At 33.4% G+C, this 14,603-nt stretch overlaps 1 protein-coding gene across 1 annotated transcript in view; it reads left to right on the plus strand.

The window, feature by feature from the left end:
• The window catches only part of LOC136975553 (methionine synthase reductase-like), a 44,081-nt gene that overhangs the window by 20,684 nt on the left and 8,794 nt on the right, over positions 1-14,603 (plus strand). Inside the window, exons 4-9 of the mRNA XM_067270625.1 lie at positions 3,586-3,703; positions 3,783-4,113; positions 4,826-4,969; positions 6,890-6,975; positions 7,904-8,051; positions 8,131-8,311. Of these exons, the coding sequence (XP_067126726.1) occupies positions 3,586-3,703; positions 3,783-4,113; positions 4,826-4,969; positions 6,890-6,975; positions 7,904-8,051; positions 8,131-8,311 (1,008 nt within the window). The remainder of the gene's footprint in view (positions 1-3,585; positions 3,704-3,782; positions 4,114-4,825; positions 4,970-6,889; positions 6,976-7,903; positions 8,052-8,130; positions 8,312-14,603) is intronic.

Here is a 14,603-nt window from a genome sequence, read left to right on the forward strand (position 1 = left end):
ATTACTATGTATTTATTAAAATGAAAAAATAAATATCATCATTAGTTAGTATCATGTGGGTTAGCAACATAAAGAAGAACATAAAATTACATTCATTAGAATTAATACTTTGTAAAAACAATGAGATTAATATATTTTATAAATCAAATGATATATTCAAAGACATTCTAAAACAGACATTCCAAATCAGGTCAAAAGGATCAGTAAATTACTAGAGATCATTTGGGAGTTGTTGACAAATTATTTTTATCATCAATTTCAAAACATAACAAAAATAATAATATGTAATAGTACACTGGTGATTCAATATAATGTGCTTTGATGGAATTATGAATATAATATGAACAGCCTGAGGATTCCAATTTATTATCTAGCAACTTCATATCTTACTGCTTATAATTCATCTTATTGTAAACTACTGAGTTAAATTGGTAGTTAATAGCACAGTTCAAAATCAATTGGATCAACTTGTAATATTTTGCAAGATGTGCCAAAAGTGTGGTTCATGTGTAAACTGTGTAAACAACTTCACCTTCGGATGTCTTGATATTGAAATAGCTAAACAAAATGCATTGTTTAGGGTGTCTAAGTGTTGCAAATGGTAAGTTGATAACCTATGGTCACCATATGACATGGGTTGTGATATCAAAAACAATTCCTTCTTATAATGCAGTTTCATGTACAATGTAGTTGAGATTTTTGGACCCCAGGACCACATAACATTTAATCACCAGTGTAACTGATTTTAAATTTTGATAAACATGAAATTATTATTTTTGATTTATGTTAAATAAAAAATAATAATTTTTATCAGGTTTTTTATTCATCTTGCTTATATTTATTTTAATTTTTTATCAGTGTAGAAAGCAGTCAGTAACACTAGTTTTGAAAATTAGTCCAGCAGAGTGACAACAGGGTGACAACGTCACTCCAACCATTGTCAGAATGGCTATTATTTGGAACTGGTCACTAAACATCCCATTTTTAATCTTTGAACAATGGCCAATGCCTTCAAAATTATACTCAGAAGATAATAGAATATACAAAAATTAGTCATTATTGATAAAAATGTCTAGTTTAGCTACCAGGTTTTTACATACTTAATAAACTTAGCTGTAAATGTGAAAAGTAAATTTTTCTTAAAAACATCAAGATGCTTAACACTGTAGGAAATCACAGAAAAAGTCCTTAAACATTCATAGAAATTCCAAAAACAGATGAATAAACTGAATCTTCAAATTCTAAAGATATTTGAAAAAGGTTGAAAACGTTTGTTATCTCAATAAGATGGGTTTATTAGATAACTGGATTTATGGTTTTTGCAAATTTGGATACTAAATACATCCAGTTTTTTAAAGAAATTTACTATGTTAAAATACTTGAAAACTGAAACAGTTTTCTTTGGCTAATAATAATAAAAAATTCAATACCACAGATTAACTATGTTTTCTACAATGTTAACAGTAATAAATCAACTTTTTTTTTTCAATTTATATGATTCGTAAAATTTTTAACTCCTCTCCCAATAATGGCCATTTTTTATGTACTTGGGGTGGATGTTGTTCAAAGATTTTACTATATTAAAATATATACTTTACAACTCCGCTTAAAAGGAATTTCATTCTCCAAAAAACTTAAAATAATTTGTAGTACAATACACATTATTTTTTGTAACAAAAAGTAATTTATTATAAAGATAAGTGATCATACAAACATATCAGAAGCTCAGATTTCAGGAAAATATATTACTAGTGAAATATGTAATTTATAATCTGCAGAGCTTTTGCAACATGTGTCTTTGAATTTCATTCAATGTGTTAGGATTCTGCAATGATTATGAATAGCATCACCTTTTCAATTTGTAACAGTTGCAAGGTATTAAGGCATGAAAGGTACAAACTTGTGCAGCAACTGCATGGGAATTTTTTCCGTTCTTCACTTAAATATGTATGTAATTGTTCTAAAGTGCAAGGATGGCATTGAGTCATCTTTCTTTTCGAAAGTCTCCATACATTTTCTGTTGGAGACAGGTCCAGGCTTGATTATAACCAGGAGATTGCATGTACAGGTACCCCTCATATAACATGGTAGATACATTCCAAAAAAGTGTTGTGTTATGCAAATCTGTGCTTTAGGAAACAAAGGACTAATGCAAAACATTATGATGCTCCAGAAGTTAACAAAAGTATACTATTCTTTTTCGTTACTGTCTATTAATTAATGCAATCAATAATTTATTTCTAATCAATAATTAAATAACAAGCACAGTTAAAAGTACTATTTATATTAATTTTAGTTAAACAAGGGCATTTTCTTTTTTCAAAGTATTGTCATCTTCTAAGCTTTTTTGTTGTTCTTGATCAGAAATATCAGCAACATCTTCAATTTTTTATTTTTATCATAATTTTCTATGGATGACAAAAATATATTAGTTGATAATTTGTTCTAGTGGGTTGTGTTTGTTCAGTTGAGTACTGAGTGAATTTTTCCAGAATTTGTGCTCAAATGCCTAATCGTTCCAGTTGGAAACAGTTCATGTACTGAGATACAGCTGTATTTCATTCATCCTTTTTACAAATTATTACTTACCTACAGTTAAAAAAGTTTAATAGCTCTTACCTGAAATGTTTCAATAAGCCTTTACTAAATACAAAGATTAATGTATAAAAACAAAACACAGTGACAAAGCTGAAAGCAATGAGAATGACACTTGGTTGGTAAGGAAGCTAGGAAAGGAAGAAAAAATTCTATTAGTTTTCATTAAAGTAAACCTGATGAAAAACACAAAACAAATTGAAAATTTCAATATTCTAAAATCCATGGGCAAATTTGAGACAACATGCATGCTTACTTGAAAAAAATAGAAGAAAATATTGAATAACAAAGTTTACACTTAAGAATTGTGAAACCTTTTACAGAGGATTTCCAAAACCCCATGTTAGAGCAAAACCAGAAGTCGTGTTGTACGGGGAATATCTCCAATTTTCAAACCGTATTAGAGCAAAACTTTGTAGAGGTATGAGGGATACCTGTATATGGTTAGACTGCAGCCAGACTTTCATTTTTCTAGAATTGTGAAGACAGGCATTGTTGTGTTGGAAATTACAAGCTTTTCTTTGGAAAAGTTTATGTTTTGATTTACATAGATTTTGCCGAAGGATTAGAATATAGGCTTCAGAGTTTGCAGAAATGCATATCTTGCCTTTTATATGCAAGACATGATATAAGGAAAACTATGAGAAATTTCAGAAAATTCTTCAAAAATCTTTTCTAAATGTACTTCACAGCAATGTGTTGCCAAGTAGTTGCAAGGTTTTCATAGCTATGTATTCCAAACTAATGAAATCTAAGATAGCAAGTTATTGGAATGAATTTGTTTATTTACAAAAGGAACTATTTATAGCACTTGGTTTAATATGTAACAAGAGTTTTTATGTAAATTTCTGAAAGTTTAAATGGTGAATGAAATTCATTTCAAATAGGTTTGTAGAATATAAACTGACTAATATTAAGATATTCAAATTATAAGCTAAAAAATTTTAAATTTTAAATTATTAACTTAGAAAATTAAAACTTTTTATTAAGCTTTAGGAGATTCAAATTACAATAGCTTTTGCCACTTTGGGAAAATCCTAGACAAAAGATTGGAATATTTGGGTGCAAAAAGATTTTATCCAACTGGATATGGCGATGATGCCATAGGGTAAGTTTAAATGAAGATTTAAATTAAACTTTCTTCTTGATTATGTTTAAAATTATTCTGCTTTTAAATATTTTTGTAGGCTTGAAGAAAGTGTTGAACCTTGGATTGAGGGTTTATGGAAAGCTATAAGAATTCATTTAAATATCACAACTGAAATAGATTACTCAAGCTTAACAGAACGAATTGTTATAAAAAATCTAAGTAAAAACATGGATAATAATATGACAGAGAGAAATGTAAATAAAGTGGATGACGTTACTAACTTAAGTGAAAAAACTTCAAATTTAAAAATTGATGAATTGTTAAGTAAAAAGTCTTCCTTACTTAGAAATTCATCAGTTCAAGCTGATACTTTAACAATACCATTAGTGCCAACATCGTCATTAACTGTTACGTATTCTTCAAGTAAGGTATTTAATTAAATTTTAATTGTTATATCAAATTAAGTATTTTATAAATAATTATTTTTACAATGGAGGTTTTCCATTTTAGCATTTAAAAAGCAAATTTCTGTATTTTGATAATCATCAATCAGCTTGTAGAATGAGTTAAAATTTCTTTTTTGTTATTGATATAGGTATTTGATGCTATGCATTATTTTACTTATTGACTCATTCCATTTCTTTTTATAATTCATTATTTAACTGATTACAATAATTTAATGGAAATACTGCCTAAACACATTTGACTAATATATACAGTTGTCTCCATATTCATGGAATTTGTATTTGCAGTAATGCTCATTAAATTTAATGTCGCTAATTAGATTATGTCTGAAAACAATTTTTGTAGCTTTTTTTCTACTTATATTAATGTTATAATTATATACATAATCTCATGTTTGTATTGAATTTTAACTATAGTTAATATGAAAATTGTGAATATGTGATTTTTAATTATTTATATATATTTACGGTAATTATTAAAGATTTGTAAAATCAAAATTTATTTTAGAATTTGTGTGACTTGCCGACTAAAACTGTTTGTGTTTGCCTACCTTTTGATACAGGAACTGCACACTGTTTAAAGAATAAATTACTAAAATATTTAAAATGAACTTTTTAATGAAAATACTATGTAATTAAACAAATTATAACAACATTTACTAAATATTTAATATAGGAAAACATCAAAAAATGTTCATATAGTAGTAGTTTCTTACTGTCTGCAGTTTCCGATCTCATTCCTGCAACAGTTACTTCAGCAAAGCAACTAACATTTTCTTCAGATGTAAAAACGACATTGCAACTTACAGTACATATTCAGGTAGGAATTCATATGTTTTTATTTTATGTAAAAAGTATCTATTTCATCTATAAACATATATGAATTGCATAAGTATAATGCATCAAGATACAGTAATATTTCTGTTGTAGCTTGATTCATAGTAAAAGTTATTTTTAGTATGTAAAGAAATGAACAAAAATACCATTTGGACTGGGTACCATATTTAAAATAATAAGAAAAATGCTACACAGCAGAGTTCCATACAACATGGAGAATACATTCTGCATTATAGGAAATTGTATTATTGAGACCTGCATTATCAGATTTCATGGAAGTTTAAATCTAGGCCTAGAAATTGAAGAAGAAAACATATACCCCTGCACAGTGAATTTTATATGAGTACTAGTTGCAATGTTTTCATTGCATTATAAGATTTTGCTTTATAGGGAAATGCATTATACAAGAGTTCACTGTATAACTTTTCCATGATGTTCTTTTAAAAGAACAAAAACGTTTCTGATTAACGCCATGTGCATCAACCAAAAATATGAGCTAAATTTATTGGTTGCATGGCAGGTCCTTATGGACGCCAACCTTTAATAGCCATCATCTACGCACTAAATGCGCCTGCCCTTCGTAACGACTTTCATCAGGCCTATGTTCGATTTAATTTGAATATTCACATTCTAATTTTGTGTTCCATTGGTTATTCGGTATATTTCACCTGAAGAAAAATTATTCAACGGTTCAAAAATGTTTTAGTGATAAACTTTAATTATTCACAGAACGCACCGGAAACGGATACCAGACAAGGCATTGAGTTTCTGATTAAAATATTTGTTTTGGTTTCCCAAATATAGCATTTTCCTTATTATTTTATGAATAAATTAAGTAGGCAAGAAGGTTTTGTAAAGTTTTTATTTAATATTAATGTATATAATTTAACTTTTATGCTGTCTGCCTCAAATTAACAGTGTCTTGACCCTGTACATAATACTTTTCCTGCAAGCAATAGAGTCTTGCCAGTCATCTATCTATTTCTTTCAGGGAAAATTTTTGAATTGAAATAACATGACTTCTAGTTTGAACTAGAAGTTCATACATAGTTAATCTGGGCCTCCTGCCCTTAAGCTTACATCTGGAGTTGGATTTCATGTACCTAACTTCATTCTTAAGATTAAGGAAAGACAGACAGACAGATGGCAATGGGAACATAGCTGGTTGATCAATCATCTAAATATTTTCTGTAGCCAGTTATAAATATTTATTTCTTTTCATTTTATTTATTACTATTATTTTTTAAAGATAACTGACGTATGCATCAGTATCTTATTGAGTTACTGTCAGTACTCTCGACGCAAACCAATTTGACCTACTTGTGGGACCTGCCCAATAACCATAAAATATTTTATAGTTCTTTTTCTTCAACCCTTTTCTTTATTCCGACTGCGATCTGTCGACACGAACGAACATACTCTCCACAGTTGTGCAGGGACTTATACGTATATTAATCACTTGATCAATTAAAGATGTTTTAATCACTACAATGTGTTTCGTCTGTGTGTCTCTACCACTTTTTCCGGATTCACGACAGTTACAATGTCATTTCATTGTTGTTAACTGATGGTTTGTAAGGAAATTCACGGCAGATGTTGTAGGTTGACCACCTAATAAGCTTTTTTATTATTTTAAATATGATGTTTATTTTATTTAATGATAATTTACTTAAAAAGTAATTATTTTATTCAGTTTTTGTTGTTATAGAAACTTTTTATTTAATAAATCTTTAATTTTAGAATTATTAATATTTTAAATTTGTGTAAATATTTCCTCAAAATATTGTTAGAGTTTTTTCTACAGTTATATTCATTTGTAGTTAAAGTTATTTTTTATTTGTTTTAAGTACATTATCTATTTAATTATAAGTATTATTATAAACAGTTTCTAAATTTTAAATAGGACAAGAATATATGTTATGAACCAGGAGATTCTTTTGGATTTTTGTGTCAAAATTCACCTGAAGAAGTAGAAGAATTATTAACCAGGTGATATTTTAAAATAATTGAGGGAAAATATTAGATTTATTAATATTTAATTAATATTTTCATTTTATGTTACACTATATATTATTTAAAGTATAGTTTACATTCAATTACAATCAATTTAATACATTTCTGTAGACTTATCTATTAATTGAGATATATTACAATTATAATAATATATAATAACTAGGTTAAACAACATTAAGTACAGATACAATGTCAAATATAACAAAACAATGCACTATATACTATCTTATGTACATGAACAACATAAAATTACACATACACACAAGATTAAATTCAATACTAACAACATACATTTAAAGTAATCAACACATATGTTCCCAGTACCAACATATTCATTTGGAGTTAAACAGCACACACAGAACTAAAGTAGCTTTAAAGAAACACATAAACAACATTAACAAAACACAGCAAACACCATCCTAAGTTATCCATAGAAAGGCTGACTTCCTCATAAGAGACAAGGCCTTATGGATATTTTAAACCTGTACTAGTAAGAAATACAGACAGTATGACAGTTTTTATATAGAAAATAAGGAACATCACAATTATGCAAAGCCATAATCTTGCAGACAACAACAGTACCTCATTAAACTTACACAACACACCCGGATGCAAATGCAGAAAATTCACAGACATCATCAGGTATTCTTGGGCTTGGCAGGCACTCTATGAAAGGCACTCAATCTGGCTGGTCCTATTGATCTCAGCCAGGATTTCATTGATAGAACTGTGTCAAACTGCTGGCTGATTTAAAAATGCCTCTTTGGAAAGATAAAAAGAGTTCACGATTACCATACCAAGACCAGATCATAAATACAAGAAGTTACAGAAATACATCTTAAGAGACACAACATTTACAGATGACACATATATCAATCATTTATAATTATTTCATATTTTATAGATTAAAAGTAACAAGATATGCTGATGTATGTTGTCAATTGAAGTTTCAAACTGATAAGGCTAAAAAAACTTTAGCTCATCTACCAGAATGCAGTACACTTCGAGAAATTTTTACCAATTATTGTGAAATTAGGGCTATTCCTAAAAAGGTGATTATTAAGTTAACAAAATCAATTATTTCAAATGATTTATCGTATAAATGTAATTACTTTTGAATTTTGTAATTAGATTTTTCTCAGGCTTTTAAGTGAGCATACATATGATGAAGTTGATAAACAAAGATTAAATGAACTTTGTAGTAAAGAAGGTTCCTCAGACTACATAAAATGTGTTGTACAGTCCCATGCTACTTTACTTGACATACTCGAGGCTTTTCATTCTTGTCTTCCTCCCGTTGAAGTTGTTTTAGGTAAGTTATTTTCTAAAAAAAAAAACGTAAATTATAACATAATATTGTTTTTCATATTAATGCACAGTTGTCATATCATTAAATTCATAATAAGTAAAATTATGAATTTAATGAATAAGTAAAAACATATATTAGAAACTTAACAATTTATCAGCATGTTGTTAAATGATATACTCCACAATATACAAAGACAAGTATGCTACATACTTATAGCTGTACTAAATTGAATCATTCTGCACAAAATCAAATGGCTAACTTTTGATATTCAAGATTCTTTATTTTACAGTTACTGGATTATGTGTTATAATTACATAGATTCTGAAAACAATATTAATCTATTCATGATTTTATTTCAAATATTCTGAATAATCAGACATTTGTATTTTTAAAGAAATTGCAATTTCGTTTAAAAATACAGTATAAAATTATTTGAAATAGCATTATGATACAAACCAGGGTTACAATAATTCTAAGTTGTGATGTTGCTAATTATCCCCCTAAAAAACACATAAAAAGGAACCAAAAGAAAATATTTTTGATTTCTAAAAATTGATAATATGAGTGATTTTGATAAATTTTTCAAATTTCTTATTAAGAAAATTTATGTTTTTTGTCACCACAATTCATTTTCTAGTATTTCCATAAAGACTGAATGCTGTAAATATACTCACTTATTTTTTTATTCCAAGACATGACATCATTCTTGTTACATCAGTTGTTATAATTTTATCAGTTTACTAATTTGTTACACTCAGCATTGCTCGGGTTTATAAAAGTATCCATTGCAGCAATTGTGATCAATCACAATTGCTGCAATGCAACATGTGAGCAATATGCCAAGTGGGATGCCTTCCAGGAGGACTTTTATGGGAAACTGGCCGCTATTTAATTTTACAGTAAGTCCATTATTTGACACATCTTCAAAATTTTGAAGATATAAGGATTATTGACAACTCTCCCTGATGCTGGTTATTGACTCTGAGACCTCAGACGGGTAGAGATATTGAAAGAATTTTCTATTACAGTACAGATAGGAACAGGACTTGTTACACTAAAGAAAAAACGTAAAGATGATAAGCCAGATGAACACATTATTGAATTCAGCTTCTCAATGATAAGCCTTTTTGATTATAACACAAGTCTGTAACAAAAGGAGCTCGTCCTGGTAGACAATCTCCTTTTATTTCTTTTCTTATATCTTACTATCCACTAGCATTTCAATTTTGTTTTTCTGTTTCTGAGTTTTAGATATAAGGCAAAAAAAATTAAGAACTAGTAATAGATTTTTCTTGTGCCCCTGTCTTTGCTTCTTGTATAATTGGGAATCTTTGTAACCTACAGGGTGCATTCCTACTTTGTTGCACAAAACTAAATTTTATAGTAATTTCGAACTATATTAGTGTGGATTTTGATTGGAAGACTGTCTATGATGTAATCATCATCCCAAGGGTTGGTATGTTTCCATTAATACTAGATATTTTGATTAATAAATTTTCTTATAGTGAGAGTAACTTGGCTCTTGGCATTAGTCTTTTAAATTATATTTTATTTCAAAATCATCAAATCTTACAATATTTTTCTTCTACAAAAAATACTGAATACATTTTTTCCATAAAATAATTTTTTATAATTGTTTTATGGCAAAAAAAACTGTCTCCGATTCCAGATACTCCAATCTTTCAAAGGTATTTTCACCATGCGAACTGTTTGAATTCTCTCTCTATGGTCACTGGACTTGATACAATATTTGAAGTGTTCTTTGCCCAAAATACCCGGAATTCTGAAAATTAACAGGACACTGGCATTTCTTTATCAAATACCAATCAGTTAAAAACAAATTTTTTTGATTATCTTCTGGAATATTACTGCTAAGAATTACATTCAACAGCTGTGGCCATTTTTATGTTTTAAAATGGCCTCTGTTATCTCTTGTCCTCCATCCCGAATCCAATCGCCCGAAAAACGCGACCGCTCGCGCGACCGATCGTAGAATCGCCGCGGCTTCCGTGTCAGCCGAGACACGGTGGTGTCAGACCTGACGTGACACCGAAAGAGGTGCCAACCCCCCGGTCACACTGGTGTCAAAGTGGGATGCTTGAGGCCCCGTAGGCCCTACAGTGTGAATTAATAGTTGTGAATCAAGTCTAGGATGGAGGCAGGAGCAGAAGGACCTGCGCGGGGAGCAGAGGGTCCCGCGCGCAGAGAGGCCATCGGTGGGGTAGGCGTCGGTGGATTAGGAGCCCTTGTCCCTTTAATCCCCTCATTCTCAGGCGGCGAGGATGGGCTTAAGGTTACGGATTACCTTCCTGCCATAGACGAGATCGCCAAATTGACCAATTGGACTAAAATGCAATGCTTAAGCGTAGCTAAATTAAAACTAACGGGGATAGCCCGAGATTTTGCCTGGAAAGATGAGAAAATGGAAGCGGTGGAAACCTATGACGAGTTCAAGAAACTCATGATCAAACGATTCGAAAGAGTTCCATACTCTTTGAGGCTTCAAAAATTCCATGCATGTGTACAAGCGCGAGACGAGGACGTACAAACGTACGCCGTACGCTTACAAACTTTAGCCGCCGAAACTGTCATCGAACATACCAGTCAGGATGCTCGAGAAGCAGCCGTCATTAAACGATGCCAACAAAAAGAGAGGGACGAGAGGTTAAGAGTGCAATTCCTTAGTGGGCTAAATGATCGCATAAAAAGACCCGTAATGAGCAGGGAACCAGACACATTCGATATGGCTGTGCGAGTCGCCATCAGCGAAGAAACTATAGAACAATTAACGGGAAGATCTCGAGCGATAATCCGAACCATAAATAATCCACGTGATACTCAGGAAGAGGATAACACTGCTAATCCAAATCGGTTGGAGGAAACCTTGGAGAATATCCAAGAGCAATTAAGGCAATTGGGAACCTCGGAAGGTGGCCGACGTAGAACTCCGCCATTTTGGCGTTCTCGGAGTTACCTAGATTCACGACCACAATACTTACCCAGGCGAGCGAGCGACAACTCCCGAGGGACCCGAGATGTAGCTAGAGGGAGAGCGAGAAATGAGAATCGAGACCGTCGAGAACCTGCATATCCGCCTCGATACGGCGCGAGAAATCGTCCTACGATGTATAGAGGCCAAGGAGACCCCCGAATGCGAAGAAACGCCGCCTTTCCTAATAGACAGGCATACGAGCGAATTAATAAAGTTAACGGGAGGAATTTTAAAAGGGGGCCCTTCCGAGAAGTGGCAGAGTACTCCCGCCATGCATCGGGTTACTCCCAATATACGAGGAATTCCGGATTCTCGGTTCCGGTCGTCCGAACCGAATATCCCTCCGATGAGGAGCAATGCGCCGTCAAGAATTCAAAACCGAGGGACAATTAGGTCTCTACATCGAGACTCAGAACCGAGTTTAGCTTGTACAATTAACGGATATCCTGCCCGATTAGCTATCGATACTGGTTCCAAAGTAACACTATTATCTAAATCGCTGGCAGAGAGAGTAGCTCACCTTGAATTAAACCCCAGACAAGGAAAGACATTATTTCAAAGCGTTACCGGCCATGGAATAAAAACGTATGGAGCTAGACAATTCCAGATTGGGATTGGGCCTTTGCGCTTCTCTTATTTATGTTACATAGTAGATGATCACATAACTACGCCCTGCGATGGACTCCTCGGGAGAGACATCATTACGGCCAAGGGGTTCATGATTTGTTTAGCGAGAGAAAAATTAATTCTGCCCGAGGGAGAGGAGATTAACTTCCGGTCGGCTCCGGAGAGTGAGGAACTCAACGACCCTCGCGCCGGTGAAGGGAAGCCGGGATCAGCGAGGTACACCTATCAACTCTCAACATGCGAGTCCCAACGCCACTTTGTCTAACCCTACCTCTTTAGAACACTCTCCAGATGTGATTTTGTTAGGAGACTGTAATCTTCCCCCGAGAACGGAACTTGTCACTATGGCAAAAATTTCAGGCATAAAGCAGAGAGGCAAACTCGGGATCATAGAATCCACAACCCTTAGTCAAGAGGGAGTAGTATGCGCCGATATATTAGCCAAAACAAAAAGGGGAGGACAAGTACCTGTTCGGATCACTAATTTTTCCACCCAGCCTCGAAAATTGTCAAAAGGTGAATGTGTCGGAACTTTTGTGGGAGCGAGAGAAGACTCTACCCTCGCTCTGAATTCAGTCGATTCACGCTCTACTCCGAAGCTCTCAAGAGAGAAATTTAGTCAACTATTTGACTAAATAAAATCTTCTCACATTGGAAAGGACCACAAGCAGCCTCTATTAGATCTATTATATAGATATCATTTTGTCTTTGCAACACACGACTACGATTTGGGATATTGCCAAGTGGTGAAACATGAGATTCACACGGGAGACGCTAGCCCTATATATCAAGCGCTCTATCGGATACCTTATGCACAGCGAGAACAAATGAATAAAATTATTGACGAACTGTTAGAACATGAAATAATCGCTCATTCCAAATCGCCCTGGTCAGCACCCGCTTTATTGGTTAAAAAGAAAGAGCCAAATTCATGGCGTCTTGTGATTGACTATCGGAAGTTAAATAAAATTACCAAAACCGACCCTTATCCCTTGCCTCTAGTGCAAGAAGCGCTCAGTCTGATGGGACAAGCTAAATATTTTTCGACTATGGACACAATATCAGGATTTTGGCAATTAGCCTTAAAAGACAAGGAAAAATCAGCATTTTCTACGCCTGACGGCCACTACCAGTGGAACCGTATGGCTATGGGCCTTTCCGGAGCCCCAGCGTCGTGGCAACGCGCCGCAGACTTCATTCTCCACGGATTAAAAGGGAAAACCTGTCTAGTGTACATGGACGATATCTTAACCTTTAGCTCCGATTTTCAAAGTCATTTAACTCGATTGGAACAAATCTTCCAACGCCTCGCCGAAGCCGGGTTAAAACTAAAACCAAAAAAATGTCATTTCCTACAAAGACAAATCAAATTCTTAGGGCACGATGTCTCCGATGAAGGAATAAGACCCGATCCCGATAAAATCAACTGCGTCTTGACCTTTCCCAGACCCACAAACAAACACGACATCAAGTCATTCTTAGGATTAACCGGATACTACCGACGCCATATCGATTCCTATGCAGCTATCGCAAAACCTTAACCGATATATTAAAAAACGATGTCATCTTCCAGTGGAAGGATGAACAGGAGCGTAGCTTTGAGAGACTTAAGGAAATAATGACTTCCGCTCCACTTTTAAAGTCCCCGGACTTTTCTAAACCCTTCCTCTTAGCTACAGACGCTTCTAACGACGCTCTAGGAGCAGTATTATCCCAGGAGGACGAGAGAGGAGACATGCCTATAGCCTATGCCAGTCGCATACTTCGGAAAGCAGAAAAGAATTACAGCACCACCGAAAAGGAATGCTTAGCAGTTGTCTGGGCCACTAAATATTTTAAACCTTATTTATATGGAAGGAAGTTCACAATTATTACCGATCACCGCCCTTTAAGATGGCTCATTAGTAATAAAGATTCTAGTAACAACTCTCGAATCGCCCGTTGGATTATCTTCTTACAGGAATTCGATTTTGAAGTCAAACATAAGGCGGGGAATTGCCATAAAAATGCGGATGCACTAAGCCGTATCCCAATTCGACAAATCGGAGAAGCAACAGAATTGGAACCCATTTATTCAAAGACACAAATTCGAGACCTTCAAAGAAAGGATGCACTATGGAATCCTATCATTCAAAAACTGGAAGACGAATCAGCTCTAGACCCCTCTTTTGAAAACCAATTTTTCCTAGATGAGGAAGGAGCACTTTATCACCGACAATCTGTTATGCAAGGAGATTCTCTCGAGCAATTAGTTATACCATCAGTCCTAATACCTTATATTCTACATATTTATCATGACTCTCCGATTGGAGGTCATTTGGGAGCACAGAAAATGAAGCAAAAACTTCGATCATTGTTTTACTGGCGAACTATGAATAAAGATATAACAATTTATTGTCAAAACTGTCAAAGATGCGCCTTACAAAAGAGAAGAGATAAACAACAGGAAGCGGAACTGCAACTATTTCCGCCTCTAACACACTTATTTGAGCGAACAGCTATGGACATCGTGGGACCTTTACCTATCACTACGAACGGAAATAAGTATATACTGGTATTTATCGACCACTTTAGTCGATACGCCGAAGCTATTCCCTTGCCTAACATCCATAGCAAAACAATCGCCAAAGCTTTTGTCACTAACATCGTCTTAAAACATTCAACACCTCTTCAACT

The sequence above is a fragment of the Centruroides vittatus genome, unplaced genomic scaffold (assembly GCF_030686945.1).
Source record: "Centruroides vittatus isolate TY-2023 unplaced genomic scaffold, ASM3068694v2 contig_375, whole genome shotgun sequence".
Taxonomy (NCBI): domain Eukaryota; kingdom Metazoa; phylum Arthropoda; class Arachnida; order Scorpiones; family Buthidae; genus Centruroides; species Centruroides vittatus.